This window comes from Ochotona curzoniae, unplaced genomic scaffold (assembly GCF_017591425.1).
Source record: "Ochotona curzoniae isolate NIBS_2020 unplaced genomic scaffold, NIBS_Ocur_1.0 contig_4792, whole genome shotgun sequence".
Lineage (NCBI taxonomy): Eukaryota > Metazoa > Chordata > Mammalia > Lagomorpha > Ochotonidae > Ochotona > Ochotona curzoniae.
The window spans coordinates 12,670,206-12,697,526 of NW_024466389.1; the positions used below are offsets into that span (position 1 = coordinate 12,670,206).

Sequence of the window (27,321 nt, forward strand, 5' to 3'; positions counted from 1 at the left end):
TTACAGTTAAAAATAAACAAGTCTTAAAAAAAAATTCTGAATTGGAATTGCGGTGTAACAGGTTAAGTTTTTCCTGGCAATGCCAGCATCAGATTGTGACAATGGTTTCACACCTTTGCTGTTCCACTTCCAATCCAGCTCTTTGTTAACACATACATAAAATCACAAGCAGAGCTGCTGTTGTGATAAAACAAAATAAGCTGTTCCCTGCAACGACACCCATTCCATATCAGAATACACCAATTTGATCCCAGCCTGGTTTCAATGCAGCCCCCTGCTCACATGCCTGGGAATGCAGTGGAAAATGACCCAAGTGTGGGAGGAGCCCAATGGCATTCTAGGCTCCTGGCTTTGCTTCAGACCAGGCTGGCCGTTGTGATCACTTATGGAGTGAACCAGCAGATGACAGACCTCCCTCCCACCCGTCCTCTCTCTGCTTCTCCAATACAATTTTTTTTTTTTTTTTTTAAAAAGAAGGTGAAGGGCCCGGCAGCGTGGCCTAGCGGCTAAAGTCCTTGCCTTGAACGCGGCCAGGATTCCATATGGGCGCTGGTTCTAATCCCGACAGCTCCACTTCCCATCCAGCTCCCTGCTTGTGGCCTGGGAAAGCAGTCAAGGACGGCCCAAAGCTTTGGGACCCTGGACCCACGTGGGAGACCCGGAAGTTCCTGGCTCCTGCCTTCGGATCGGCATAGCATCGGCCGTTGCGCTCACTTGGGGAGTGAATCATTGGACGGAAGATCTTCCTCTCTATCTCTCCTCTCTGTATATCTGACTTTCCAATAAATAAAATCTTTAAAAAAAAAAAAAGGTAAAGAAACACTGTCTTAATGGATTTTAAAAAAGCAAATAGACTAGAGCTTTTATTTTAAAAAGTAAAGCAAAACATTCCACTGCAAGGAACGTAAAACTCAAAAAGAGGGTAATATTTATAGCTAGTTCTGGGGAAAAACTAGAAACTTTAAAACATAAGCTACTGGTCAGCAGCTTTTAAAATGTCATGTTTATTCATATTTTTCAAAATATATGTACATTTAAAAAAAGGAAGATTTACAACAGGAAAGATTGCCTTACATGCAACACAATTCCAATAATTCATGATGGGATCACACATGATTACGATGGAATTTAAGCCAATCTTCTTCAGTCCATTTCCCACAGTTTAGGCTTCAGAAGGGATCCCAGGAGACAATGAAAGTGGAATGAAAATGAAACAAACACCTTTTGTCTCTGGTAGCACTCAAGGGGCCAGAAAACGTACAGCAAAAGTTTAAGACAATAAAAATGTTAAGTGCCACAGGGAGGATAAATGATAACCAGAAACTGGAATTTCTCCAGTAGAAAGCTAGTACTACTTAACACAATCTCACAATATTGAAACAAATACAAGTAATAAAGGGGTAGGTAGTAGGGCTTCATTTACTTATCTGTTTTTAAAATCTCAAAAAAGAAGCCACTTGCTTAATATCAAAAGTGCCGTGGAAAGAAAACAGGGGAAAAAGCCCAGAGATGAAACTCCAATCTAGTTTATTTTAGCAAATTGTTTGTTTTTCCATTTAACATTTCTATATGAGCATTGAGGGAACTCTCCAACGTTTCCTTATAAAAAAGGCAAACAGGAAATGACAATTCATGCTCCAAATATTAAAATATATATTTAAACATTTGATCAAGATTTCTATGTTTTGATTTTTGGTAACCAAGTGACACTAGAAATCACAGACTCAATACATCCTTACACTTCCCCTTCAGTCAAAACTCAAATGGTACAGAGACACTGTGCGCTGTTCAGGGACTGCAGCACCAGGCTCCGTGAAAAACACCTAGAAAATCAGTGTCAAGAGTGGCCCCCGGAGCCGCCCGTCCTCGAACTGAGGGAGATCACTTCGCTTCTGGCTTACTTGCAAAGCTGACACGTCTCTGTATTTACAGCCGGAGGGAAGGATGAGTGGAGTGGTTTGTATAAATAAGATCTTGCGGCTAACGCAGCCTCCTCAGCAGGAGGTCCAACAGTCCCGTCAGTGCTACACTCTTTCTACTTCTAGCACCCGGCTGGCATCTGTTCTTGATGCTTTCTACAAATATAAAAACTTTTGCAACTGTTTACATAAAACTTGAAGGTGGGGTGGGGGAAGCGCCAAGCTGCCCATAAAAAAAAGTCTGGGGAAGAGGAGCAACAAAGGGCAAGTATAGGTTACATGGTTGAATAAAGTCCAGGATTATTGCAGAAATTAAAATGACTCAAAGAGCAGGCACTGAGAACAGCATCTCAAGCTAGCCAATGCCTACGTGTGTTTATGTATAGTCCCCTTCTCATAATGCTCGGAGAGGAGGGGGGCAAATGTAGTTTTAAAAACACCAAAACTAAAACAAATGCACACTGACCTTAGAAAATAAGATTTTGAATTCCATCATGATACCCTTATTTCCTATAAAATTTACTTTTTTGCTCTGAAAGATTTCTTCACGGTAGATTTGCCTTTAGCAGGCAGTTTCACTTCCTTTCTTGCTCTGGCAGCAGGCTTCTTTGAAGAGCCGCCAGCGGGTTTCTTAGAGACTGGGGCGGCGGGCCTGGCTTTCTTGGCTGGCGTCTTGGCCTTTGGAGGGGCTTTCTTGGGCAGAGGCCTCACTCGCCCCCGTGCGGCAGCTGGAACTTTAGGTGCAGGCTTGGACCCTCTTTGTTTCACGGCTGCAGCCTTCCCTGGGGACTTGGCTGGGGTTTTCTTCTGCAACCTGCAGGAACAAAAAAATCAAAGGTAATGACTTACTAAAGCAGAAATTCACTTTGCCAGGCCAGCCAGGTGCTCTGAAGAAACACAACACAGTAGACATCACCTATAATGACAATGTGACTCAACTACTTCCTAGTGACTTCAGTAAAACTGTTTAAAAATTCAGTCCAAAAACAAACAAATAAAAATGCAGTCCAGTTCATGGAAATCTATGCAAAATTTCATTTTCAGATTATTTTCTTTCAACAAAGTATAACTATATACATTCATACATATTTTGTATAGACATAAATATATGCTCCTAGAGAGGTTTAACCAAAAGGTTTACGACACAGAGTTTCAGTATATTCAGAGCCTCTGTATTTTCAGAGAAGATAAATTTCAACATCACACAAAGAACCTGAGAATTTTGAGCTCTTAAGACACTTTTCTATCTGAACCTTTTCCACAATGGCACTTTAGAAAGTTCATATATATCATGAAAAATGTACACATGGATTTCAATTTATTTTTGGCATCCAAATAAACTTCTCATTTCCCATGAACGTTTTGCAGCGCCCCTCCTTGTCCTCCCGACCCCACGCAGGGTTTCCACACACCCACACCTCTTAGGTGGTGGCTCTTCATCCTCAGAGTCATGCTCTGATGACTCATCGTCATCTTCATCCTCGTCTTCAGAATCCTCCTGCTCTTTCTTCGGAAACAGAACCCCCGGGCTAAAAAAACAAAAATCTGTTACAGCCAGCAGTCCACACAGGGTTAGAGTGCAGGCTCCACCTGCCCCCACCCAGGACACAGCCCACTGCACCCCAGCTGCCTCTGAAACAGCATGCTAGGTCACAAACGCCATGTTACAAATTATAAACTACTTGATTTCACAAAAAAGGGAGAGTGACACTCCGCATGGTCCATGCCGCGATGAAGGAATCATGTCTGGTTATGAACTGTAACAATATGGAGGAAGGGTCTGGGTGAATGCCACAGCCTATGAAACTGTGTCATAAAATGATATTAATTAATTAATTAACTTAAAAGTAAATAAAAGGGAGAGTGACAGAGTCACAGGGAGAGGCAGAGACCTCTTTCAATAACTGATTGACTCCCCAGATACTGGCAACAGCCAGGACTGGGCCAGACTGAAGCCACCAGAAGCTAGGAACTCCATCCTGGTCTCCTATCTGGGTAGAAGGAGCCAGAACACTTGGGTCATCAAATGCTATCTTCCACAAGCATCTGCACACAGGAAAAATGGGGCTCAAACCAGCCACTCCATCTCCTATGGGTTGCTGGCAGCACAAGTGGTGGTTATATGCACCACAACACTGGCCCAGTATCACCTATTTTGAACTCACATTCTTAGGACAAACCCTGACAAGCTCCAGACTATCCTTCATTGTCTTCTTCCTACCATTTCCTGAAATTGATCATTTAATGAGTAACCAATTACAAATTCCTGACATGTCCAAACTGAGACACTGAGCACATAACCATGGAAGGTATATCAGCAGTTTTTGCCTTCACAATTCTGGGTAAAGACCTCGAAGTCTTTCTTATAATCTGAAATTCACAAGGTATTTTTTCCCCAATTAGTTTGGCATGAAATTTTTGAAGAGCCCCTCATATACCAAAAATATTCAAGAGCAATTTGGCAAGAACTTCTGTTTTTAATTTTAATCTTTGAAAAGCAGAGTGACAGAGAAAGAGGGGGAAGGAGGAAGGGAGAAGGAAAGATCAAAGAAAGAGAGGAAGAAGGGTGGGGGGAGGAAGGGAGGAACGAAGGGAAGCAAGGAAGCCTCTACAGTATTATGGAAGGCAGAGCTAAGCTTCTGGGAGCAGTCAACGTTCTCCCCAGCTGGTATTAGTCATTTAAAGAATATATATCATTTCATTTTAAAAAAAGATTTATTACAAATTCTGGTTTACTCCCCAAGTGGCTGCAACAGCCAGAGCTGCGCCAATCTGAAGCCAGAAGCCACGAGCTTCTTTCCGGTCTCCCACGTGGGTGCAGGGTCCCAAGGCTTTGGAGTTGGATGGGAAGTGGGGCAGTAGGCATATGAACCGGTGCCCATATGGGATCCTAGCAGATCCCAGATGAGGACTTTAGCCACTAGGTTACTACACCGTGCCCTAATTTCCTTTTTTTTCCTCCGTTAAAGTATGAATTAATATTCTGTAATCACATTAAGACACTTCCCTTCCATCCTTTTCTTTTTTTTAAAGATTTATTTATTTCTATTGGAAAAGCATGGCAGATTTGTAGAGACATGCAGAGACAGAGACAAAGAACTCATGCCTACTGTTTCACTCCCTAAGTGGCCACAGTGGCCGGAGCTGAGCTGATCCAAAGCCAGGAGCCAGAAGCTTCCTCTAGGTCTCCCCGTGGGTGTGGGGTCCCAAGGCCTTGGGCCGTCCTTGACTGCTTTCCCAGGCCACAAGCAGGGGGCTGGATGGGAAGTGGAGCAGCTGATACATGGACTGACATTCACATGGGATTGACACTTGCAAGATGAAGATTTAGTCAATGAGCCATCGCGCAAGGCCTTATAATTTCCTTGAGATTTATTTTATTTGAAAGGCACAGATACACAAAGGAGGAGGGGGGAGAGAGACCTCCCATTGTTGGTACCCTCCCCAAATGGCCTCAACAGCCAGAGATTACCTAGCCCAAAGCCAGCACCCTGGAACTTCTTTTGGGCCCCCCACATGGGTGCAGGGGCCCCAGGAATTGGGCCATCCTATGCTGCTCTCCCATAAGCAGGGAGCTGGATGGAAGTGGGGCATCTGGGACTCACACTGGTGCTGGCGTCTCAGGTGAAAGCCTAGTGTACCATGCCACAGTGCAGGCCCTGAAACATACATGTAATTTTCTAATATTTTCCTGTCATTATCACTTAAAAAAGACATGAGTATCAAAATGACTGTCCAAGAATCTCAAGAATCGAGTGCTTCATTTGAAAAATAACTGGCTAATAAACTCCGTAGGACAGCAAAAACTCCAATTTAGTCTTTGTTTAAAAATTCATTTAGAAGGCGACAGGGCAGGATAAAGAATGTGTATACAATGCCCGTCATGTGCATGTGTTGCACAGAGACCTTCCGTCCGCTGGTTCATTCCCCCAGTGCTCTCAACAGGCAGGAGCGGGCCAGGTCAAAGCAACAAGCCAGAACTCCATCTGGTTCTACCACAGTGCGGCAGGGTTTCAAGCACTTGCGTAATGTTCATCTGCTATCACTCAGGACTGCATTAGCAGAAAGCTGGATCAGAAGCAGAGAAGCCACAACTTGAATCAGAAACTCAGATGTGATGTGGGCATCCCAAGCAGCAGCTTAACCCACTGCCCAGTTACCTGTCCCCTCTCCTGTCCTTATATGGAGACCTTTTGCTTCAAAACAATACTGCCTGAACGATTCTTCATTTTCATACACTTCCAGTTGTGTATAATAGCAATAAAGGTAAAACAAATTAAACCAATCCTATAACCTAAAATCAGACATTAAATTCACCAAGGCCAATATTTCCTATTAAAAGTGCTTACCGGTCCCGGCACGGTGGCGCAAGTGGTTAAGGTCCTCGCCTTGCACGCCCAGGATCCCATATGGGCGCCGGTTCTAATCCCGGCGGCCCCACTTCCCTTCCAGCTCCCTGCCTGTGGCCTGAGAAAGCAGTCGAGGATGGCCCAAAGCTTTGGGACCCTGCACCCGCGTGGGAGACCCAGAAGAGGCTCCTGGCTTCGGATCGGCATAGTATCGGCCGTTGCGCTCACCTGGGGAGTGAATCATCGGACGGAAGATCTTCCTCTCTGTCTCTCCTCTCTGTATATCTGCCTTTCCAATTAAAAAAAAAAAAAAATCTTAAAAAAAAAAAGTGCTTACCTGGGGTAATAGGGAAAACAGAGCTGGAAGGTGCCACTGAATCCTTTTCCAGAGATCTGCTCCATCCACCCGTTCTTTTCGCATTTCTGTAGCGTTTTCTTCAGCAAATGCACTGAACAAAAAATGGAAGAAAGTTGTCTAACTAGTCACACTGGATCATTCTCTCAACCAGTTCTGTTTTCTCACATTAACTGACATATGCCAAGTCAATTTTTCGTAGTCAAAGGAAATTAATTCAGTGACCACAAACTAGGAAATAATGAAATTAGAATGAAGGCTGCTGAGATGCACTTCTCATTTCCCATGTGAGCAAACACCAGCCCACACAGCTTCAGGGGCCATATGCTAACAAGACACAAAACCAGTGCTTCTTTCCACTCATTTAAAGAGGTGTGGAGAGCCATACAGCATTGACAAAAATGAACATATATAACCCCTTATAAACCAACAAAAAACACTGTGGCTTCTGAAGGTCTCACCAATTTTTTCAGACACTTATTTCTCAAAAGCATATTTAATGGTGATACAGTGTCTCAAAACCAGCAACACTGGAAAGATCACTATCCAAATTCATCTCTTAAAATATTTGGTTAATACAGATATCATGAACTAATTCACAGTGAACTACATGCACAATTAAACATTAGATATATATGCACACACACGTTTGCATGCATCTTACATAAACCAGTTTGCAAAGTAGATAGCAATTCTTACAGCAATTCTTTTTTTAAAAACATTAAAATATACATATTTCACACGTTAAAAGTCAAGACTTCAGAATTACCTTTTTTGAAAATTATCTGAAGTATTTTGTTTCAGAGCTTCAATCAATAACCTAAGTTGCATACAGTCTAAAACTGACTTGATTTCAAAGTGAAACTAGATGTTTTAGTAAGCATTCTGAAGTAAGCAAAAATACACTAAGAGGTTTTGTGAACGTCAGAATCTATCTAAATGACAATAAAATACGTGTCAGAAAAAGCTGTACATTTATACAGCAAGTTCAGTAACACAGCTGGGCGGGTCCCAGTCTTCCCGGCGGCTCAGAGGAATCTCACTTGCCCTGCACCACCAAGAGGGCCGTAGGAGGTTCCTGGAGAGAATGTGACTATTCTACTCCCAGGAACCCTTCTACTAGCAAGACATTCCAGACCTGAGAGGCGGGAGGATGCCAGGGGACTCATACCGAAACCCCTGACTGCAAACTGAACGCATCTAGGGCTCTCCCTGCTTCACTAAGATCCCACCTGGATGGCAGGTGTACAATTCTCATAATTAAACTGTGCCGGAGTTTTGATGTAACATGTGAGGCTGCTGCCTGCAGCACCAGTACCCCATATGGGCACCAGTTTCTTTCCCGGTGCCACTGGGAAAGCAGCAGAAGATGGTTCAAATCCCTGAGCCACTTACACCCACGTGGGAGCCTCAGAACAAGCACCGAGCTCCTGACTAAGCCTGTCTCAGCCCTGGTTGCTGCAGTCATTTGGAGACACTGAAAAGATTTACTTATTTTCCTTGGAAATCAAAGTTACAGAGAGAAATAAAAAGAGGAAAAAAAAGAGGGAGAAATCTTCTATCTGCTGGACCACTTCCCTATTGATGCAACTGTCAGAGCTGAACTGGTCTGACGCCAGGAGCCAGGGTCTTCCTCCAGCTCCCATGTGGGTGCAGGTGCCCAAGACCTGAGCCATCCTTTGCTGCTTTCCCAGGTCAGGAGCTGGATCGGGAGTGAAGCCAGAACTTTCACATGGGATGCTGGTCTCCATAGGTGAAAAACCAGCTCGCTATGACACCATACTGGCCCCTAAAATCTGAAGTTTTAAAGCTAGATTTTCCTTCTAGATTTTCTAAGTCAGTAGCTATAACTTTCATATTAATAATATGATTTCTAAAGCTGGTAAAATGCATACAACTCTGATGCTTACTTTGGTAGTTAGAATTGGTCCCCGGGTGGTTCTCCAGGACATATTTCTTCAAAGCTGTGGTAGAGCAGGTCTTGGGCTCGTTCATGGCAGCAATGGCAGACAAGATTGCATATTCCATCAGGCTTCCACCCAGCAGGGGCTTCTCCCCTGATTTCTTCAGCTGTTTTCCAAGGAGGAAGAGAAAAGCATCAAGACAACACTCTCCCAAAGCAGGTCAAGACAAGACTCCTCTGCACCAGGTGGGTCGGAGTTCCTGCATCAGCACAGATACGTTTTACAGTAAATTGTCAGAGTAGGGACTTTGTCTTCTCATTTTCCAAGGTATTCAATCTTTCTGAAGAGTCCCAACCCTCTTACTAATGCAGCCACTTCCGTTTACCCAACTGCCCATCCTAACACATCAACTAATAACCGACCCTCCCAATACGGACAGCTCCCTTCCAAGAAGCAAGTTAATCTTCCAAAAACCAACTCTCCAAGACTACCTTCTTTTTCAAATTAAAGAATGAAGCAGTCATAAAATCTTAGCCTTTAAAAAATCCTATCAGAAAAGCGGCTAAGGAAAATTCTGGTAGATACTTAGGGTACTGTATGACAAAAAGCTGGGAATAGATCAGTACTGACAAAAAGAGTAAAGGCGAACATGAGGAATATTCCACAGCAGTGGTCCTCAAAGGCTAGCCACACACAGGTGGAGGGCCATGAGACTCATCCTGCAGACAATCTGAAAGTTCAAAACTATTTCCATAACAGAACTATAATGTGATTTATCTTTGTCACTGTGTTGACATATATTCTGATTGCCTGAAACCAATGGTTGATAAAATTATTGCTATGAAGCAAGGTAAAGGCACTAAAATGTACCAGATGTTACACCGTCTACATCACTGCTATGCACTTAAGGTTAAAAAAAGTTTCTCTTAGAAATGCCTCTGAGGAAGTGGTAAAAATTATTAAACCTCAACTATAACATGTGCACCTTCTGATACTTCATGGGATGAAACAGGAAGAGTGAGTATCTGCTACATATGCAGCTAAGATACTAATCGTAAGAAAAGCACTGGGACTGCTATTCTGGTTTAGCTTACGCCGACGCATGCAATGCCAGCATCCCACACGGGCACTGGTTCGGCTCCTGTCCGTTCCATGATCCAGCTCCACTGCTTCACTCAGGGAAGTAGTGGAAGAGCGCCTCTGTGGAACCAACCAGGCAGACTCAGCAGAAGCCTCTGGCTCTTGGCTTTCATCTGGAAAAACCCCAGCCGTTTTGGTCATTTGGAGGCTGGACCAGTAGCTGGCAGATCTTTCTCTACTACTCCCTCTCAACTCCGCCTTTCAAATAAACAAAATAAATCCTTAACAAAAAAAAAAAAAAAAAAAAAGAGGGGACCCAGCATGCTAGCCTAATGGCTAAAGTTCTCGCCTTGCATGGGCCAGGGTCCCATTTAGGTGCCAGTTCATGTCCCAGCTGCTCCACTTCCCACCCAGCTCCTTGCTCGAGGCCTGGGAAAGCAGTGGAGGATAGCCCAAGGTCTTGGGACCCTGCAGCCGTGTGGGAGACCCAGAAGAAGCTTCTGGCTCCTGGCTTCAGACTGGCTCAGCTCTGGCTGCTGCGGCCAACTGAGGAGCGAACTAGTGGACTAGCGGACGGAAGATCTTCCTCTCTGTATATCACACACACACACAAAAATCAACGGAAGAGAACTGAGAGCCCATAAACAAGCTCTTATGGTCAACTGGTTTGCGGGAATGTGTCAAGAAAATTCAATAACAAAAGGATAGTCTTTCCATAAACAGAGCTGGGATGATTGTCTACATGCAAAAAGAAGGAAGCTCTCAGGTGTCATCAACGAATTGTCCCCCATCTCCTGGTACTGATGTTGTTTCTCAGCAAGGAGGGTCCCCCTATGCCTCCTCTTCCATGGACACAGAACACAAAAACAAAAACAAACAGCTTGGAGTGGTTATCCCAACCACTTCCTCCACGCCTGCCATTCCTAATCCTAATCAGAGGCCCATAAGGGCATGCATCCCTCTTAACTATGTAAACAATTAAAAATTTCACTCTTAGCTCACTGTCTGCCTTGGCCTCCCCAAGGCAGACCCTGGGCGGTAACTGAGTTCCTGCCGCTCTTGCAGAAGGTCTGGACCAAGCTCCAGATCCTAGCTTTGGCACCATGGCCACTGCACATCTGAGGAGTGAAACCAGTTGACAGCAGCTTTTTGTCTCATTATCTAATTCATAATTAAAACGAAAAATTTTAAAAAGTGCGTAATTTGAAGAGACATCTTACTGAAAAAATTAAATGGTCATTAATAATAGAAAAGATGCTTAGCATCAATAGTCAGCAGGGAAATGCCAATCAAAACCATGAAATACCAGCTCATATCCAGTGCCACAGCTATAGCTAAAACAAATAAACATACAGAACACAACTGTTGACAAGGACATGGAGAAACTGAAATATACACTGCTGGAGAAAATGTAAAATGGTGCTGCCATATTGCCAGTCTCTTAAAACATAAATTAATCATATAGGGTGCAATGTCATTGCTAACTACATAGCACATGAAAATAAAAGATACAACTGGTCACCGAGGTCTGGCACAGTGGTTAGGTCATTTCTTGGTACGTTTGGGGTCTATATCCAGATGCTTTGCTAAGACCTGGCTATTGTGTTTCCAATTCAGATCTCTGCTCATGCACACCCTGGGAGCAGGTGGTGACGGCTCCAGTGCTTGGGTCCCTGCCATGCACACACTGAATTCTGGGCTCTACAGCTTTAGTCTGGCTGTTGTAGGCATCTGGTTAGGTAAGGAATCGAAGATGAATCAATCGATCTCTCTCCCTTTCCAATAAAATGAACAGAAATAAAAATTCAAATAGCAGCATACAGCTACAGATAGGAAGCGACAATAATCCAAATGTTCATCAACTCACAAATAAACAAAATGTATTAGATCAACAAAATGAATACAATTTGCTAATAGAGTACTGATATGGGCTAAAACACAGGTAACAATAAAAGATTACACTAAGTGAAAAGCCAAACACAGGAGGCCACATAGTGAATGATTCTTTATGTGTGGAATGTGCAAGGAAGGCAAATCTAGAGAGAAAAAAGACAAGCTGGCTATGTGAGGCCAGGATGGGAACTGGAAGTGACTGCAGCTTGGCACAAGAGAGCTTTCCTGAGGGATGGAAATGCACTAAATGTGCAAATAGCTGTACAACTGTCACTTTATTAAAAATAATCAAATCATACAGTATGACTTCAACAAAAGCTATCACTTATTGAGTTTTGTTGTAGTATCAAAAAATGGTATTAACAATTCACCTTTTTTTCTAATTGTGTCTGTGTGAGGCTGGAAGTTCTTCTGGACATAATCCAAACCACATGGAAGAATTAGGTGACTTCTCTTATAGCCAGATATCAAAGGCATGTATAAAAATGTAAGCAGTGCAGCCTCTCTCATTAAAGTGTTTCATAAAAAATGTATCAGTTAATATACTGTTATATTTCATAAAAAATGTATTGCTATGTTAATATATAGTGTGCTTACTACTGTTATTTTTAAATAATTGATACAAGGGTCAGCATAGTGGTATAGTGGTCTAATCTTCAGTTGCAGCACTGGCATCCCATATGGGCACTGGTTCAAGTCCTGGCTGCTCCACTTCTGATCCAGCTCCCTGCTAATAACCAGGAGTGCAGTGGAGGATGTTCCAAATCCTTGAGCCCCTGTACGAATGTGGGAAACCCAGAAGAAGCTCCTGGCTTCAGACTGGCTCAGCTCCAACCACTGCGGTTATTTTGGGAGTGAACCAGCAGAGAGATGTTTCTCTGTCACTCCTTCTCTCTGAAAGTCTGACTTTCATGAATGAATCATCTTTAAAAATAGATTAATAATTAAAACATAAAGATCTTTGGGATCCCAATAAATTTTTAGAGTGCAAGAAGGTCCTCAAACACAAAAGTTGAAGAACCCTTTCCCTATAAGCAAAGCGTTCAGTCTCTAACCTGGAATGTCCCTGAAGCGCCTTTGCCAGTTATCTGTTCCAACTGGCCTCTTTCCACTGCTCTCTGCAGAGCATTCTTCAACAGCTGAGGCCTGCAGGAAAAAAAACAAAATATAGTGATAAAGGTATCAATGAAAGAAAAATGCAAACACAGGGTTAATCCCAGACAGAATGCAAATTCTTTCCACTTGCAATATTTTCTTAAAATGGGACAAAACAGCAAAGACAAACTACTGAGACCCCTTAACAACAGCGGCGTAGTCAGTGCTCATACACAGAACCCATGCCTGTGCTTTATGCTCTTTCAAGTCTCACCTAACTCTGAAATTTTTTAAGGCAAAAATCTGGACATTAAACATTAGAAATGCACAACCAAAATTAAGAGGAAATAAAATCTTGAGATTATTTAGAGTTGAAACTGGTGAGAACCTAAGAGGTTTCCAAAGAAATTCAAAGTTCAAAACTCAATCTTGGGTGGGCTACGTGTACTTTAAATAGTAGACAAAACTCCTAAGATTTTCAGACGAGATTGGGCGCATTCAGGGTGGTATGGCCGTAGACTCCTAAGATTTTCAAACATGTTGGAGGACAACATAAAGTATGTGTGTAAACCAGCATGTTCAGTTTTTCCTTTAGGATTGTAAAAAAGTCAGATATCAAACTAAGATGGTAACTATGGATTTAGTATGGAGCGTGAAGAGAGGTACACAATGAAAGAACCAGGATCTCGATGAGGGACCCAGTTCCAAAGCCCATGCTCTTCCTCACAATGCTCTCCGGCCCCTCAATCAATGACAGCACACACCTAATTTTTATCTCACATGGGGCACATTTAATTTTAAGAGAGGTCCAGGGCCCGGCGTGATGGCGCAGTGGTTAAGGTCCTCGCCTTGCATGCCCGGGATCCCATATGGGCACTGGTTCTAATCCCGGCAGCCCCGCTTCCCATCCAGCTCCCTGCCTGTGGCCTGAGAAAGCAGTCGAGGACGGCCCAAGGCTTTGGGACCCTGCACCCGCGTGGGAGACCCGGAAGAGGCTCCTGGCTTCAGATCGGCATAGCATCGGCCGTTGCGGCTCACTTGGGGAGTGAATCATCGGACGAAAGATCTTCCTCTCTGTCTCTCCTCTCTGTATATCTGCCTTTCCAATAAAAATAAAATAAATCTTTAAAAAAAAAAAAGTGGTCTAGAGATTTGCTGATCTATTCATTCATTTCATATTTATCAAGTTTCTATGACATGTGAGGCCATGGGTAAATAAAAAGTACCAGACCTTAAGAATCTGATATTCAAATGAGGCATACAGACAATGAAAAAATAAAATCCAAGTAAAATATGCAGGAGGGTAGCATGTGATGAGTGTTTTTTGTTTGTTTGTTTCCTTTGGGTTTTTTTTTTTGGTGGTGGAGAAAAATAGGCACAGAAGTAAGATTCAGAACTTGTAGAATGGGCCCAACTGCTGTGGCAAAGCAAGCTAAAGACTCCCTAGAAGCCTGGTATCCTATTAAAGGAGTTAGTCTGAGTCCTAGCTGCTCCTCTTCAAACAGAGCTCTTGTTAATGTGTCTGGTGGAAAATAGCTCAAATTCTTGGGCCCCTGCCACCCCTGTCCGAGACCAGGGTCAACTGGTTCCTGACTTGGGCCTGGCTCCGCCCTGGCTGCTGCAGGTATTTGAGGAATAACTAGTAGATATCAGAGCTCTCTGTCTTCTATCACCCCACTTCTCTCTTTCTTAGAAGAAAAAGAAAAGAAATAATTCACAATAGATAGATTTTTATTGGATTCTTTTTAGGAATTTTGTTATGGATTATATTAATATGATGTTAGCTTCTTCCTACTTTTTTTGAGCCTATTTGAAAACTTCCAAAATAAAATTTAACAATATGGGGCCCGACGTGGTGGCCTAGTGGCTAAAGTCCTCGCCTTGAACACACCAGGATCCCACGTGGGCAATGGTTCTAATCCCGGCTGCTCCATGTCTCATCCAGCTCCCTGCCTGTGGCCTGGGAAGGCAGTTGAGGACCCTTGCACTTGCATGGGAGACCTGGAGGAGGTTCCTGGCTTCGAATCAGCGCAGCATCAGCTATTGCGGCTGCTTGGGGAGTGAATCATCACCAGCTCAGCCCTGTTTGTTGCAGGTGTTTCAAGCAGGATAAGAGCTTTATTTGTCTCTCAAAAATTCAAGTAAAACAAAGCATGTTAGCAAAGTTGCACTGATTTCACGTAAAGTATAATCAAAAGGAAAGAAAGACTCGGAGGGAGGACATGGACTCTAGCTACCAGATTTAAGGGAGACAAAAGTAAAATGTGTTTCCCATCTTTAAAGTATCATACAATGTATTTCTTTGTATTTATAAAGATTTATTTTATTCGAGAGGCAAGCTTTACAGAGGAGAGACAGAGAAAGATATATCTGCTAATTCACTCCCCAAATGGCTACAACGGCTAGAGCTGAGTTTGATCTGAAGCTAGGATCCAGGAGCTTCCTCCTCCAAGTCTCCCACATGGAAGTAGCAGCCCCAGGCCTTAGGCCATTCTCTACTGCTTTCCCACATCACATGTAGAGAACTGGATCAGAAGTGGAGTATACAATTTTCCAGAAGTCATCACAACAAAGACATCACATGAACACATGCAAAACTCAAAGACACCAGCCAGGGTGGCCTCAACTCAGAGTGCCTGCGTTCAAGCACAGCTTGGCTTCCGCTTCTGCCTTACTACTCACCTGTAGAGCGGCAGCAGGTGACGGCTCAAGCAGTTGGCTCTGTGCATACTGTGCGCAAAGCCAAGCTTCGGCCTGGCCTTGCCCGGCCATTGCAGGTATTTCGGAAGTGCCTCAGCAGGTGAAGGCCTATGTTTGTCCCTCCCTGCCTTTCAACTAAGTTACAAAATTAAGAATTAAAAAAATAATAATAATAACCTTGAACTCTGGGGTAGGCCTTTAATACTGCGATTAAGACTCTGGGAACCTGAAACCCCTATCAGGGTGCCTGGATTTGAGTCATGGCTCTGCTTCCAATTCCTGCTTCCTGCTAATGCAGATCCTGGGAGGCAACATACAACGGCTAAGTTACTTCAGTCCCTACTGTCCACATGAGAAAGCCAAAGTGCTCAGCCCTGGTGCCAGTCTGGGCCAGACTTAAGTACTGCAGTCATTTGGGAAACAAAACCAGTAGGCGTAAGATATCTGTTTCTATGCCTTTCAAATAAAATTAAGAAAAAAAGAAAAACCCTCAAATTCTGAGCTGTAAACAAAATTCCTGCATAAATCTCCAAACTGAGAAATATATCAACGATCCTATTCAGTCTAGATGCTGAATGGCAGGCATTGAGACTTCATTATTTTTCACAAATGAATTACACCATCAAATTCGGTCAGAATAAATGTTAAGATGCTGTTATTTCCACCTGAGTTCTTTCATCTAAGTGGAAGATGAGTATCTAAAAAGATATACAGCTAATATGAGAAGAGCTACAGCAGCTCTTGTACAGCCACAGGTTCCACATCAGTGCATCCAACGAAGCACAGATTTAAAAATACCTGGATGAGCCAAGCACTTTGCCTATTAAGACATGTACATCCTAAACTGGTTCCAGCTTGTCGTCTCTGGTATCCCAGTGATGCAGACCCTGGGAGATGAAAGTGACAGCTCGAGCGACTGATACCCTGCCAAAAAGGTGGACACCTCAGCTCTGATCCCCAGCGCTTGTGCTTGCCCAGGGACTGTGGCTGGTATCTGGGGAATGCATCTCAACATAACAGCCTTCACTTTCTAAAGTAAATAAATAAAACATTATTAAAACTAAAAAAGAACATATGGTTAACTTTCTACTATATTATGTATAGAACTATGAAAATGCAAATATAATGTAGCAGGAAAAAAATCCTCAAAAATCACACAAGAATAATTTATCCCTAGCTTGGCTAAAGTCAGTCTTGAAAATTCATCCCATCTCCTTTCTTGCTCAGAAGGGACTAAAACGTTAATACTACACATTTGAAGGAGTTCAGCTAATGGCTCATACCTGATGTCCACCCTAAGTTTAGGGTAATACTGGGAAACATATTTCCTGATGAGACTGTAAGAAGCTTCTTTAGGTTCACAAAGACGCGTGAAGGCCAGTGGGAGCACATCTTCCAATTTGACTTGTGGTTCTGGATCTACTGCTACGCTGCTCTTCTGGAAGATACCAGAAATTACGATTAATATAGAATATACAACTCTCTGTTCCTCATTTGAGTGCCCAATCAACTGGCATAAAAAACAATTACATTTTGCCAAATTTAAATACTGCACAGCATGTAATGTCCCTTGTGTGGCAATTTCCTTGAAAAGAAAATTTCAGGTTGAGAGTTAAAAATATATTAAAGCCAAAAGGAAGGGTAGAATTTAAAATTCTTTATTAATTTTTAGTTTTCCGTAACAAAGAATGAAGTATAGCATCACAAAACACTGAAGTTTATCTTGACAGTGTTTTAAAATACTTTGTGAAAGTGTGAAAATCTTCATAAGTATAAAACAAAGATGTAAAGAAATATGATTTTTAACTGCCAACACACATGAAATACTAGGTGTCTATTTTAAATGACATTATCAGGTCTTGGAGAGATGGGTATTAGTGTTTAAAAAAAGCAAAACTTGGCAGTGGGTATAGATCTTAGGTTAAATACTGAGTAAAAATACCCTGTGTACTTCCTCTAACTTAAAACATTTCACAAACAGCATTACAATTCACATTGCTGCCCAAAACTCAACATTAAGCATTTAAGTCATCCTGGTTTCTACGCTCTCAAGCTGGACAACTTACTTACAGTTTCTGCAGGCCTTCATACAAAAGCTGCATTCTGCATAGTGCCAAGTACACAAAAAAATCTCAATAAACATTTCATCTCACATTCTAATGACAGTAGTACTATTATAATCCTCAGACTGTCACAATCTTCTTACCTTTCTGTTTCTGGATTTTTGAGGTGGTTTTCTTGATTTCTGGACCACAACAAAACTGCCAGAAGCACCTTTTCCTTTTACCTAGAGTAAATTAATCTTTACTTTAGATTATTCCAATTTATATACACTTTAAAAACATGTATTTATTTGAGCCTCGTGCAGAGGCCTAGTGGCTAAAGTCCTTGCCTTGAATTCACCAGGATCCCATATGGGCACCAGTTTCAATCCTGGCGGCTCCACTACCCACCCAGCACCCTGCTTGTAGCCTGGGAAAGTGGTTGAGGACGGCACAAAGCCTTGGGACCCTGTACCCATATGGGAGACCCGGAAGAGGTCCCGGTACCTGGCTTCGGACTGACTCAGCTCCAGCCATTGCGGTCACCTGGGGAGTGAATCATTGGATGGAAGACCTTCCTTTCTGTCTCTCCTCCTCTTTATCTGACTTTGCAATAAAAATTTTTTAAATCTTAATACACACACACACACACACACACACACACACACATTTAAAAGTCAGTGCCACAGAGGAAAACAGAGACACAGAGAGATTTTCTATTCAATGGTCAACTCCCATATGGCATTCCTGGCCATGACTAGGTCAGGCCAAAGCCAGGACCATCTTCTAGGTCTCCCATATGGGTAGCAGGTACCCAAAAACTTTTCTGTCCATTGATTCACTCCCTAAGTGGCGGCAATAGCTGGAGCTGAGCCTAACCTAAGCCAGGATCCTCTTTCGGGTCTCCCTTGTGGATGCAGGGTCCAAGGCCTTGGGCTGTCCTCAACTGCTTTGCTTTCCCGGGCCACAGCAAGGAGCTGGGTGGGAAGTAGGGCTGCCAGGACACGAACTGGCATCCATATGGTATCCTGGTGAGTGAAGGGTGAGGATTTTAGCCATTAGGCTATCGTGCTGAGTCCAAGATTTCTTTTCGGGGGCGGGGCTGGTGTGTGCCAGGATGGTGTGTGCCAGGCTGGTGTGTGCCAGGATGCATGCACCAGGATCCATATGGGAGCCCGTTCGTATCCTGGCTGCCCCACTTCCCCTCCAGCTCCCTGCTTGTGTCCTGGAAAGCAGTCGAGGACGGCCCAAAGCCTTGGGACCTCCACCTGTGTGGGAAACCCAGGAAGAGGCTCCAGACTCCTGGCTTCGGATTGGCTCAGCTCTGACTGTTACAGCCACTTGGGAGAGTGAATCAGTGAATGGAAGAGACTTCTCTGTGTAAATCTGACTTTCCAATAAAAATAGATAAATCTTAAAAAAAAAATCAACTATAAGCTTTCACAAATAAATACAAAAAACCACAAATATCCTATGTAAGGAAGGGTCAGTAAAAAAGGAGCAAGCATTTGGACCACCATGCAAAATTTTGGGGTGTTTCCAATCCCTCAGAATGCCTGATTCGCTTCCTGGATCCTACGCTTCCCACCCAGCTTCAAACGGTGCACATCCTGGGAGGCAGCACACGATGGCTCAGGGACTTGGTCCCTGCGACCCAGGAGAGACCTGGACCAAGTTTAGGGCTGTTGGTTTAGGTCTGGCCCAGCCCTCGCTGTGGTGGGCACTTGGGTTGTGAATCAGTGGATGTCAGCTCTTGCTCTCTTTCTCTGCCTTTTAGTAAAGGAAAAAAAAAAAAGGTAGAAGAAAACTGCTGGAAGGTAGGTAGTGTCTGAAAAGTTCAAAGCCTGGGGAAGCTCATATCTCAATGTTTGCCACCCTTCATCAATTAGACTATCATTCCTTTCCGGAAAGGTTATCTAATAGTTTTGCAGGCACTGCATACAATTGTATTAATTAGATCTTACCACATTGTTCCATAGTTTAAAAGTACGTCATAGAACTTCAGTTTTGGCTATTGCCAAAATCCTTCATACCTAAGTTTGCACTATTTAAAGCTGAAATGCTTTTGGCCTATTGTTTTGTTTTCTAAAGATCTGAAAGATTAGAGAGAGGAAGAGACAGAACGAGAGATATCTTCCGTCTGCTGGTTCATATCACAATTGGCCACAACAGCTAAGGTTGTGCAAAGCCAAAACCAGGAGCCTGGAACTCCAACGAGGCCTCCCCCACAGGTGACAGGTTCAAGCAGTTGGGTCATCCATCGTCTGCTGTTTTTCTCAGGTGCATCAGCAAGCAGCTGACTGGCAGTGGAGCTGCCAGGACTCAAATCAGTCCTCTTAGGAGATACTAGCACTGGAGGTGGGAACAGCTTAAGCCACTGGACCAAAAAGTAGGCGCCCAGTAGTACACCAGCTGTTTCAACTTCACATTCCTAGGATCATTTTGTGGAGGCAATAAAAAGCTACACAACCATATTTTCACAAAGAAAACTATGAAACTAGCTCATAAGTTGCACTTACACTATGTTCAGAGGAGTCTTTAGATTTGGCTAGGTAAAATGTTTCAAATGATTGTTTTCAAGGCCCACTGAATATCAGCCCTATATTATTATTTTAAAGATCTATTTATTTTCATTACAAAGTCAGATATACAGAGAGGAGGAGAGACAGAGAGGAAGATCTTCCATCTAATGATTCATTCCCCAAGTGACCGCAATGGCTGATGCTATGCCGATCTGAAGCCAGGATCCAGGAACTTCTTCCGGGTCTCCCACACGGGTGCAGGGTCCTAAAGCTTTGGATTGTCCTCGACTGCTTTCTTAGGCCACAAGCAGGGAGCTGGATGGGAAGTGGAGCTGTCGGGATTAGAACCGGCGCCCATATGGGATCACAGTGCATTCAAGGCGAGGACTTTAGCCACTAGGCCATGCCGCCGGGCCCCAGCCCTACATTATTCTGAGAAGACTACATACAACAGTAATCTGTTTCACTCAGATGGACCCCTAAGCACTTGGCACACACAAAAAAATAATATTAATTGCTGAAATCTCTTGTTGAAAGTGCTTAATCGGTGTTTAAATCTCTGTCTCTCCTGCCTGTAAATCTGCCTTTCAAATAAAAATAACAAATCTTAAAATAAAAATTCTCAGAACCATTTTTGCCAATATCATGGAATTTTGGTTGTTATTTAAACACTTTAGATCTTTCAAGAAAAATTAGACAAAATAAAATCCATTCAAGCCTTAGAATTCGCTTATTCTAAGAGATGCCTCTAAAAAATTATGTAAGAATCCAACATTGGTTCTAGTACCAGTCTCAACTTGCTCAGGCACCTCTAACGCTAACAGGCTTAACTGTTTATAGGTAAGAGCCATTTAAGGTGAGCCCATTTACAAAACTGCTTTATAATACTAAAAGATCTGGTCACAAGAGTTGGGCTTTAAAATTTAACAATCCCACACAAGAGCAATGATTATTTTTGCTACTGTAATAGCAGATTCTTTAACCCATCGTCTTCAGTGCTGCATAACTGCAAACATCAGTAACTTGGAATGGAAATCTACTTAACAGCACACTGGCTAGGAAAAAAGTAACACTACCTCTTTGCTCCTGCCTTCTAGAAGAGTTACACAGGCAAATGAAACAAGCGTTTTTTCCAAGCCTAGCTTCAGATTATAAACCTAGGCTAAATTTAAGTATTTCATCATTCTATAATTCATTTTTAATTGAAAAAGTTTGAATGTCACTAAGTATGGAGTTAATGAATGTTTAATTAAATTATCAGTAATTACAATACCTGTTTGATGACTCCTCTATTTAATTCTCTTTTCAATGCTTGTTTAAGAAGATAGCCCCTTCTCTCCAATTCCAAAGAAGGATATTTGTGGATGATATATTTTCGAATAGCAACCACGGATGCACCACTCTTTTGGAAGCATGCCTAGAAAACAGATTTATCAAAACTCATATATTACCTTAAATTAACTCTTTTTATCAGATACAGAATTTGACACATTTTTCCACAACAAATTATTCCACAACCACACTCGCTAATGTATGCTAAAGATGGTAGGAAAGAATGAACAGTATTTCAGGTAACTTCAGGTCACAACGTCTGAAGAAATACAGAATCACTGGGTGTATCAGCAACAAAGCTAAGCTGTTCTAAATAGCCAATGAGACCACAAGCACATGAACAGCGTTTTCTGTTTTAGCAAGAGTCTTTTCCACTTTAAGTCTATTCTGTTCGAATTCAGATCTTCAGCATCAAATGAGGAATGAGTTTTGGCACATCTGGCCCAATAGTCCCTTATAGGCAGACCATTAGAAAGAAGCAAAGACAGTCCTGAATAAAAGGCCTGAATCTGGTTAGTCTTCATGAGAGTTCTAGGTAACAACGGAGACAGGCAGTTTAAATGCACGTCTATTTCCAGCCTGTTCACTGGTACTCCATGCTCACTAATGCTCAAGGAAGAACTAAGCGGCTCATCATATCACATGGTAGTTATTGTTTCTTTCAAATGTTTTAAATTTTGAAGCACACAGAAGCACCTGTTATTTATCCAATGGGCTAGTCCACCAGTTTGATGCTGATATTGTCTATTAAAAAATGTAACACTTACTGTCTTTTGGTAAGGATGGTTAAGAAAATTATTTTAAATATTTCAACAGCAAAGAAAAATGCTTTAAAGGCTAATGGACCAGAAATAACTGTGTCAACACAAGACAATGTGGATCACTTAATCCAAGTAAATGTCTAAAAAAAAAAAGAGAACTAATGCTAAAAACAATCCCTTGCTCTACCAAACTGACAGTGAGAAACAGCTCCTTTTCGATACAGAAAATGTTCTCGGTGGTCTGAAGCTGTAATCGTTATATTACAAAGACACAATCACATTTAAACTACTGTCTCAGCTGAATTTATATTATTTTTTTCATTTAATTACGTGAAAAATTTCGTGATTTTCCTACTCTTCCTGTAACTTGCTCCTTCAAGTCCAGGCCAAGAGGTCATGAAGTAAAATCCTCAGAGAACAGGCTACATAAGGAGCAGATCTAACTCCAAGCAAGCGACCAGACCAAAAATGTTTTCTTAATGGGAGCAGACGTCTGAGGAGTAAAGAACCAGTCTAAGGCAAAACTTGGTTTTGGTTTTGTTTTTCCAATCTTACATCAGTGATAGCTAAACTATGCTTACACACACCTGCCGTGGTTACCCCCAGCAGGGCTCAATCGGAACATAAGCAGCCGTTTTAAATCCTCCTCAGGAATGAAATAAACATAGCAAACTTAGATTTTTACAATAAAAGCACTGAAAGATTTGGAGATACCCTTAAAAAAATCAAAATGATCACACAGACACATCTTCAAGTTTGCCACTGCTAGTATATGAAGCAAAACAATAGGGTTATAAAAGGATATTTAGTTCAAGCATGAAAGACAACCACTACCAATTATTAGTTGGTCAGCTTTACAAATTAATCTAAAGATACTTTTTAAAACAAAAATTCAGTGTTATTCAGTTAATTAGCAGAGTTATTTGACAAAGAAAGTAGTCCTTAGATATTTATAGAATGAATTTAAACTTTCAGTCCTAAAAGCTATAATGAACGAACTGAGTAATGAATTATAAATAAAACCAGCACCCTTAACGTCATTAGAAAAACACCCACTACACAATGGCTTTCCATCTAAATTTTCCAAAAGCAGAGCAAAATATCTGATGTCTGGACAAAAAGATTCCACTCTTAAATAACCAACAGCAAAACAAAAGAAATCTGAGATGAACTGCTTGAAATAAAAACTTGCCTTAATGGCCTCGGTTAGGATTGCATCCATCTTGGGCCGTGGGGAGGAAGCCATCGGTGTTTGTTTCTGGGCCCTGGCTAGCTGGCTGGCAGAAAGGGTAGCCCAGGAAGGTATTGTTTTTTTCACTTTCTTCTCCTTTTCCTTAGACTGATCTTTCTCACTTTAAAACAAAGAATTATTATTATGCAAAATACTGTCCAAAACAGTTGACCTTCTGTATCCGCAGGTTCCACACTGAGAATCAAAAATATTCAGCAAAAAGCTCTACACCTAACCTGTACATATATACATTTTCCCTTGCCATTACTTTCAAAACAATCTCTTATACAACATTGACACTGTTATTAGGTGTTAGAAATAATCTAGAAATGATGTAAAGTACATGGGAGGATGTATATGCATTCTATGCAACTACTATTCCATTTTATACAAGGAACTTGAGCATCCATGGACTTCAGTATATATGGGTGAGTGGGTACGGTCCTGGAACCAATCCTCCAAGGACACTGAGGAATAACCATCACACACAATCAGAAAGGGATAAAAACTGTCTGTCTAAACACAAGCTGACATGTTCAATAACCAAAAACTTACAAAACATTTTCAAAACTGGGTACATTATATTTATAGTATAGATTAATATACTATACACAATTATATTTATAGTAATCTAACACACTTAAATTAACAAAAAAGATGCTTTCTCTCAGGTGCTAGAGAGAAGTCATAAATTAGTACTCGTATAAGGACCTAAAGAAACGAGATTTTTTTAAAAGATTTATTTATTTTTATTACAAAGTCAGATACACAGAGAGGAGGAGAAATAGAGTGGAAGATCTTCCGTCCAATGATTCACTCCCCAAGTGACCGCAACAGCTGGTGCTGTACCAATCTGAAGCCAGAAGCCAGGAACTCCTCCAGGTCTCCCACACGGTGCAGGGTCCCAAAGCTTTGGGCTGTCCTCGACTTCCTTCCCAGGCCACAAGCAGGGAGCTGGATGGGAAGTGGAGCTGCTGGGATTAGAACCGGCGCCCATATGGGATCCCGGGGTGTTCAAGGTGAGTATTTTAGCCACTACACCACGCCGCTGGGCCCAAGAAATGAGATTTTCATTAACATACTTTAAAAGATGTATTCCCGTGAAAGGTAGAATGAGTAAGGGGAGAGAGGGAGCCTCCACTCACCGTTTCACTCCCTAACTGGTTGCAGCAGCTGGGGCTGGGCCAAACCAAAGCCAGGAGCCAGCAGCTCCACCCACATCTCCCGCACGAATGGCAGGAATGGCAGGGATACGAGTGCGTGAGCCATCACCCACTGCTTCCCAGGCACATCAGCTGGCAGGTGCATAGGAAGCAGAGAACTGGCACTCTGCAAGCAATGCAGAAATTCAAGCTTCAGCTCAACCCACTGCACCACAACACCTACCTGTGACCCTTATTTTTAAAATAAAACCCTTTATTTATTTTCATTTACTTGAAAGGCACAGCAAGAGAGAGAGCCAGAGATTGACCCACTCACTGCTCCACTTGGCCAGGGTGAAGTCAGGGCATCCCACACGGTGACAGGCTCCTGAGCCCTCGAGCCATCACCTGCTATCTCCCAGGATGCAGACAACGGAGACCTTTAAGATGCACACTAGTGGGCCTGGCGGCATGGCCTAGCGGCTAAAGTCCTCGCCTTGAATGCAGCCAGGATCCCATAAGGGCACCGGTTCTAATCCCGACAGCTCCACTTCCCATCCAGCTCCCTGCTTGTGGCCTGGGAAAGCAGTCGAGGACGGCCCAAAACTTTGGGACCCTGCACCCGTGTGGGAGATCCCGAAGAGCTCCTGGCTCCTGGCTTCGGATCGGCATAGCATCGGCCGTTGCGCTCACTTGGGGAGTGAATCATCAGATGGAAGATCTTCCTCTCTGTCTCTCCTCCTCTCTGTATATCTGACTTTGCAATAAATAAATAAATCTTTTTTTTTTTTAAAAAAAAGGATGTACACTAGTAACAACTACAGCAGATGTGATCTTGTATGGTGGAAAAAATGTTTTCTCCAAGTCAGAAAACTAGGTTTGTGCTTCGACCCTTACTGGCTAGCTAGGTAGAACATTTAAAAATATAGGGCAGGAGCGACTATTTAGACTAGCAGTTCAGACACAAGTCAGAATGCCCATGTCCCACATCAAGTGCCTAGGTCTGATTCCAAGGCAGGATCTCAGCCCCAGCATTCTGGTATTGAGGCAGTGGCAATACCTTCAGTGTTTTGGTTCCTGCTACCCATCTGGAAGATCTGGACTGAGGACTCAACCCAGCCCAGCCCTGCCCCAGCTGGGGCAGTAGACCAGTAAACAGCAGCTTTGCTGGCCAGAGCCACTAAAAACTTCACAAATCTATTAAACAGCAATAAATAAGTCCCTGCAAACTGCATCTAAAAGGCAGCTATTACTGCTGGTCCTTTATTTAAAAACAAACATCTGTTATAATAATGATGGAACAATACCATAAATACTGTTATCCCATAAAAACATAAAATTAAAAGAACAGTTACTACCTGATAGACACAAATCAATGGCAAACTTTGCTTTTAGAGTTCCAAAGCCACCTCCAATTGACTCCTTACATTATACATCATCAATGGCTGGATACAGACTACTGCACTCTAACAAAGGCAACACAAAAACTCGCTGTGTCACAGAGGCAGCAAAAAAATGATTTGTGTCTCCCATCCTGGATTTTTACAGCTACTTCATTCCTACATTTTGTCAATGCCTAAAACATCAGGCACTCCCGTGGTGAATTCTAAGCATAAGCACATATTCTAAAGCCAAAAGGCAAGAACTGGATTACTCAAGTCATTGTTCTGCAAATTCTAACAGGACCACACAACAATATAATAAACCTTCTTCAAATGACAAATTGAAAACTTAACCCAAATAGCAAATACCAGCATGAACCAATGTGATAGCACTTCCTTTTAAATAAGATCAGTTACAATCAGCAATAAGGCGTAATTCCTTACTCCTTTTTGGTTTCCTCAGCAGACTTGTTCTCTTCCTTGTCCTTGTCTTCCTTCTCAGGCTCTCCCTTTGGCTGCTCTGTCTCACTAGATGTAGCAGGTGGAGTTTCATTTTCTTGTTCTTCTACAGTAGAGATAGATTCCTCTGAACTTATATCTGGTTCTAAAAGATCAGGTGAGCAGAATTGCATCAAGCAGCTAGGTTAGCGCCTGAGCCAGTAAGTGAAGAGAAATAACTATGAGTGCAGTTTCATTCATCCTTTACAGATACTGTTCATTCAAGCTGTTTATTGTTTATTCATGTGACCATTGAATGAGAAAAGCAGATCAACCAGGAAAGCACAAGTTTACCCTAAATCTTAGTTACTCCCTTCTATAGCCATACTCATGGCTAACAAACGAACCTTTTTAAAATTCAAGACAAATTTTTTTTAAAAAGTAATAAATCCACATATATTTTAAAGGCAGAAAATTGAATCAAGAGCAGAAATATAAGGCAGAACGATGGGATGTTAAGTGTTCTGTGTATCCTTCACATGTCTCTTGAAGCAGCTATGCCTCGGTTATTCAATGACATCGACAGAAAGGAACCCCGTGGCAACAACTGGTCAAAGAGGAGTGTAGGCCTCCAGAGGTCCCCGCGCACTGCACGAGCTAACTACTGCACAACAATGACGACTTATTTATGACCCTAAGTTAAACGAATACAAATAAAGTTGCTTCTTTGTTATTACCAAAATAAATAAATATGATTTTTAAAGGAAATTACAGTTTCTCAACAAATTAAAATTCTAAGCCGTAATTTTCAGAATAGTTAATTGTTACTGCAAATCCTGTCCGGTATTATGTTCTTCAGTGAGACATGTACAGACTAACCTTGTCCAAACTCCTGTAACTAATTCAGGCAACATCAAGGTTTAGAGTCAGTGAAACCTTTTCTTCCCATTATTTTAAAAGAGAAGTTTATTTTACTTGAAAGAGTGACAATGAGAGAGATTCTCCACCTGCTGGTTCGTCCTTCAGATACCTGCCAACAGGACTATGCCAAATTGAAGCCAGGATTTAGGAATTCCAACTGGGTCTCACAGCGCAGGTAGGGATTCCATCACTTGAGGCACCCTTCACTGCAGCCCAAGTCCAACAACAGGGAACTGGACTAGAATAGCCACGACT

At 42.3% G+C, this 27,321-nt stretch overlaps 1 protein-coding gene across 12 annotated transcripts in view; it reads right to left on the minus strand.

Moving 5' to 3' along the window:
- Positions 1-985: 985 nt before the first annotated feature.
- HP1BP3 (heterochromatin protein 1 binding protein 3) overlaps positions 986-27,321 on the minus strand; it is a 35,993-nt gene continuing 9,657 nt past the window's right edge. For 5 of the 12 annotated variants that reach the window (XM_040988024.1, XM_040988025.1, XM_040988026.1 and 2 more), the window contains 10 exons: positions 26,152-26,311; positions 23,145-23,304; positions 21,133-21,276; positions 17,502-17,582; positions 16,579-16,733; positions 12,556-12,646; positions 8,534-8,693; positions 6,606-6,717; positions 3,338-3,448; positions 986-2,736 (listed from right to left, as the gene is read on the minus strand). In XM_040988024.1, the coding sequence (XP_040843958.1) occupies positions 2,439-2,736; positions 3,338-3,448; positions 6,606-6,717; positions 8,534-8,693; positions 12,556-12,646; positions 16,579-16,733; positions 17,502-17,582; positions 21,133-21,276; positions 23,145-23,304; positions 26,152-26,311 (1,472 nt within the window). In that variant the 3' untranslated portion in view covers positions 986-2,438. Of the gene's footprint in view, positions 2,737-3,331; positions 3,449-6,605; positions 6,718-8,533; positions 8,694-8,718; positions 8,787-12,555; positions 12,647-16,578; positions 16,734-17,501; positions 17,583-21,132; positions 21,277-23,144; positions 23,305-26,151; positions 26,359-27,321 lie in introns of those variants that run through there. The other 7 variants (XM_040988031.1, XM_040988030.1, XM_040988028.1 and 4 more) reach the window with 7 other exon arrangements.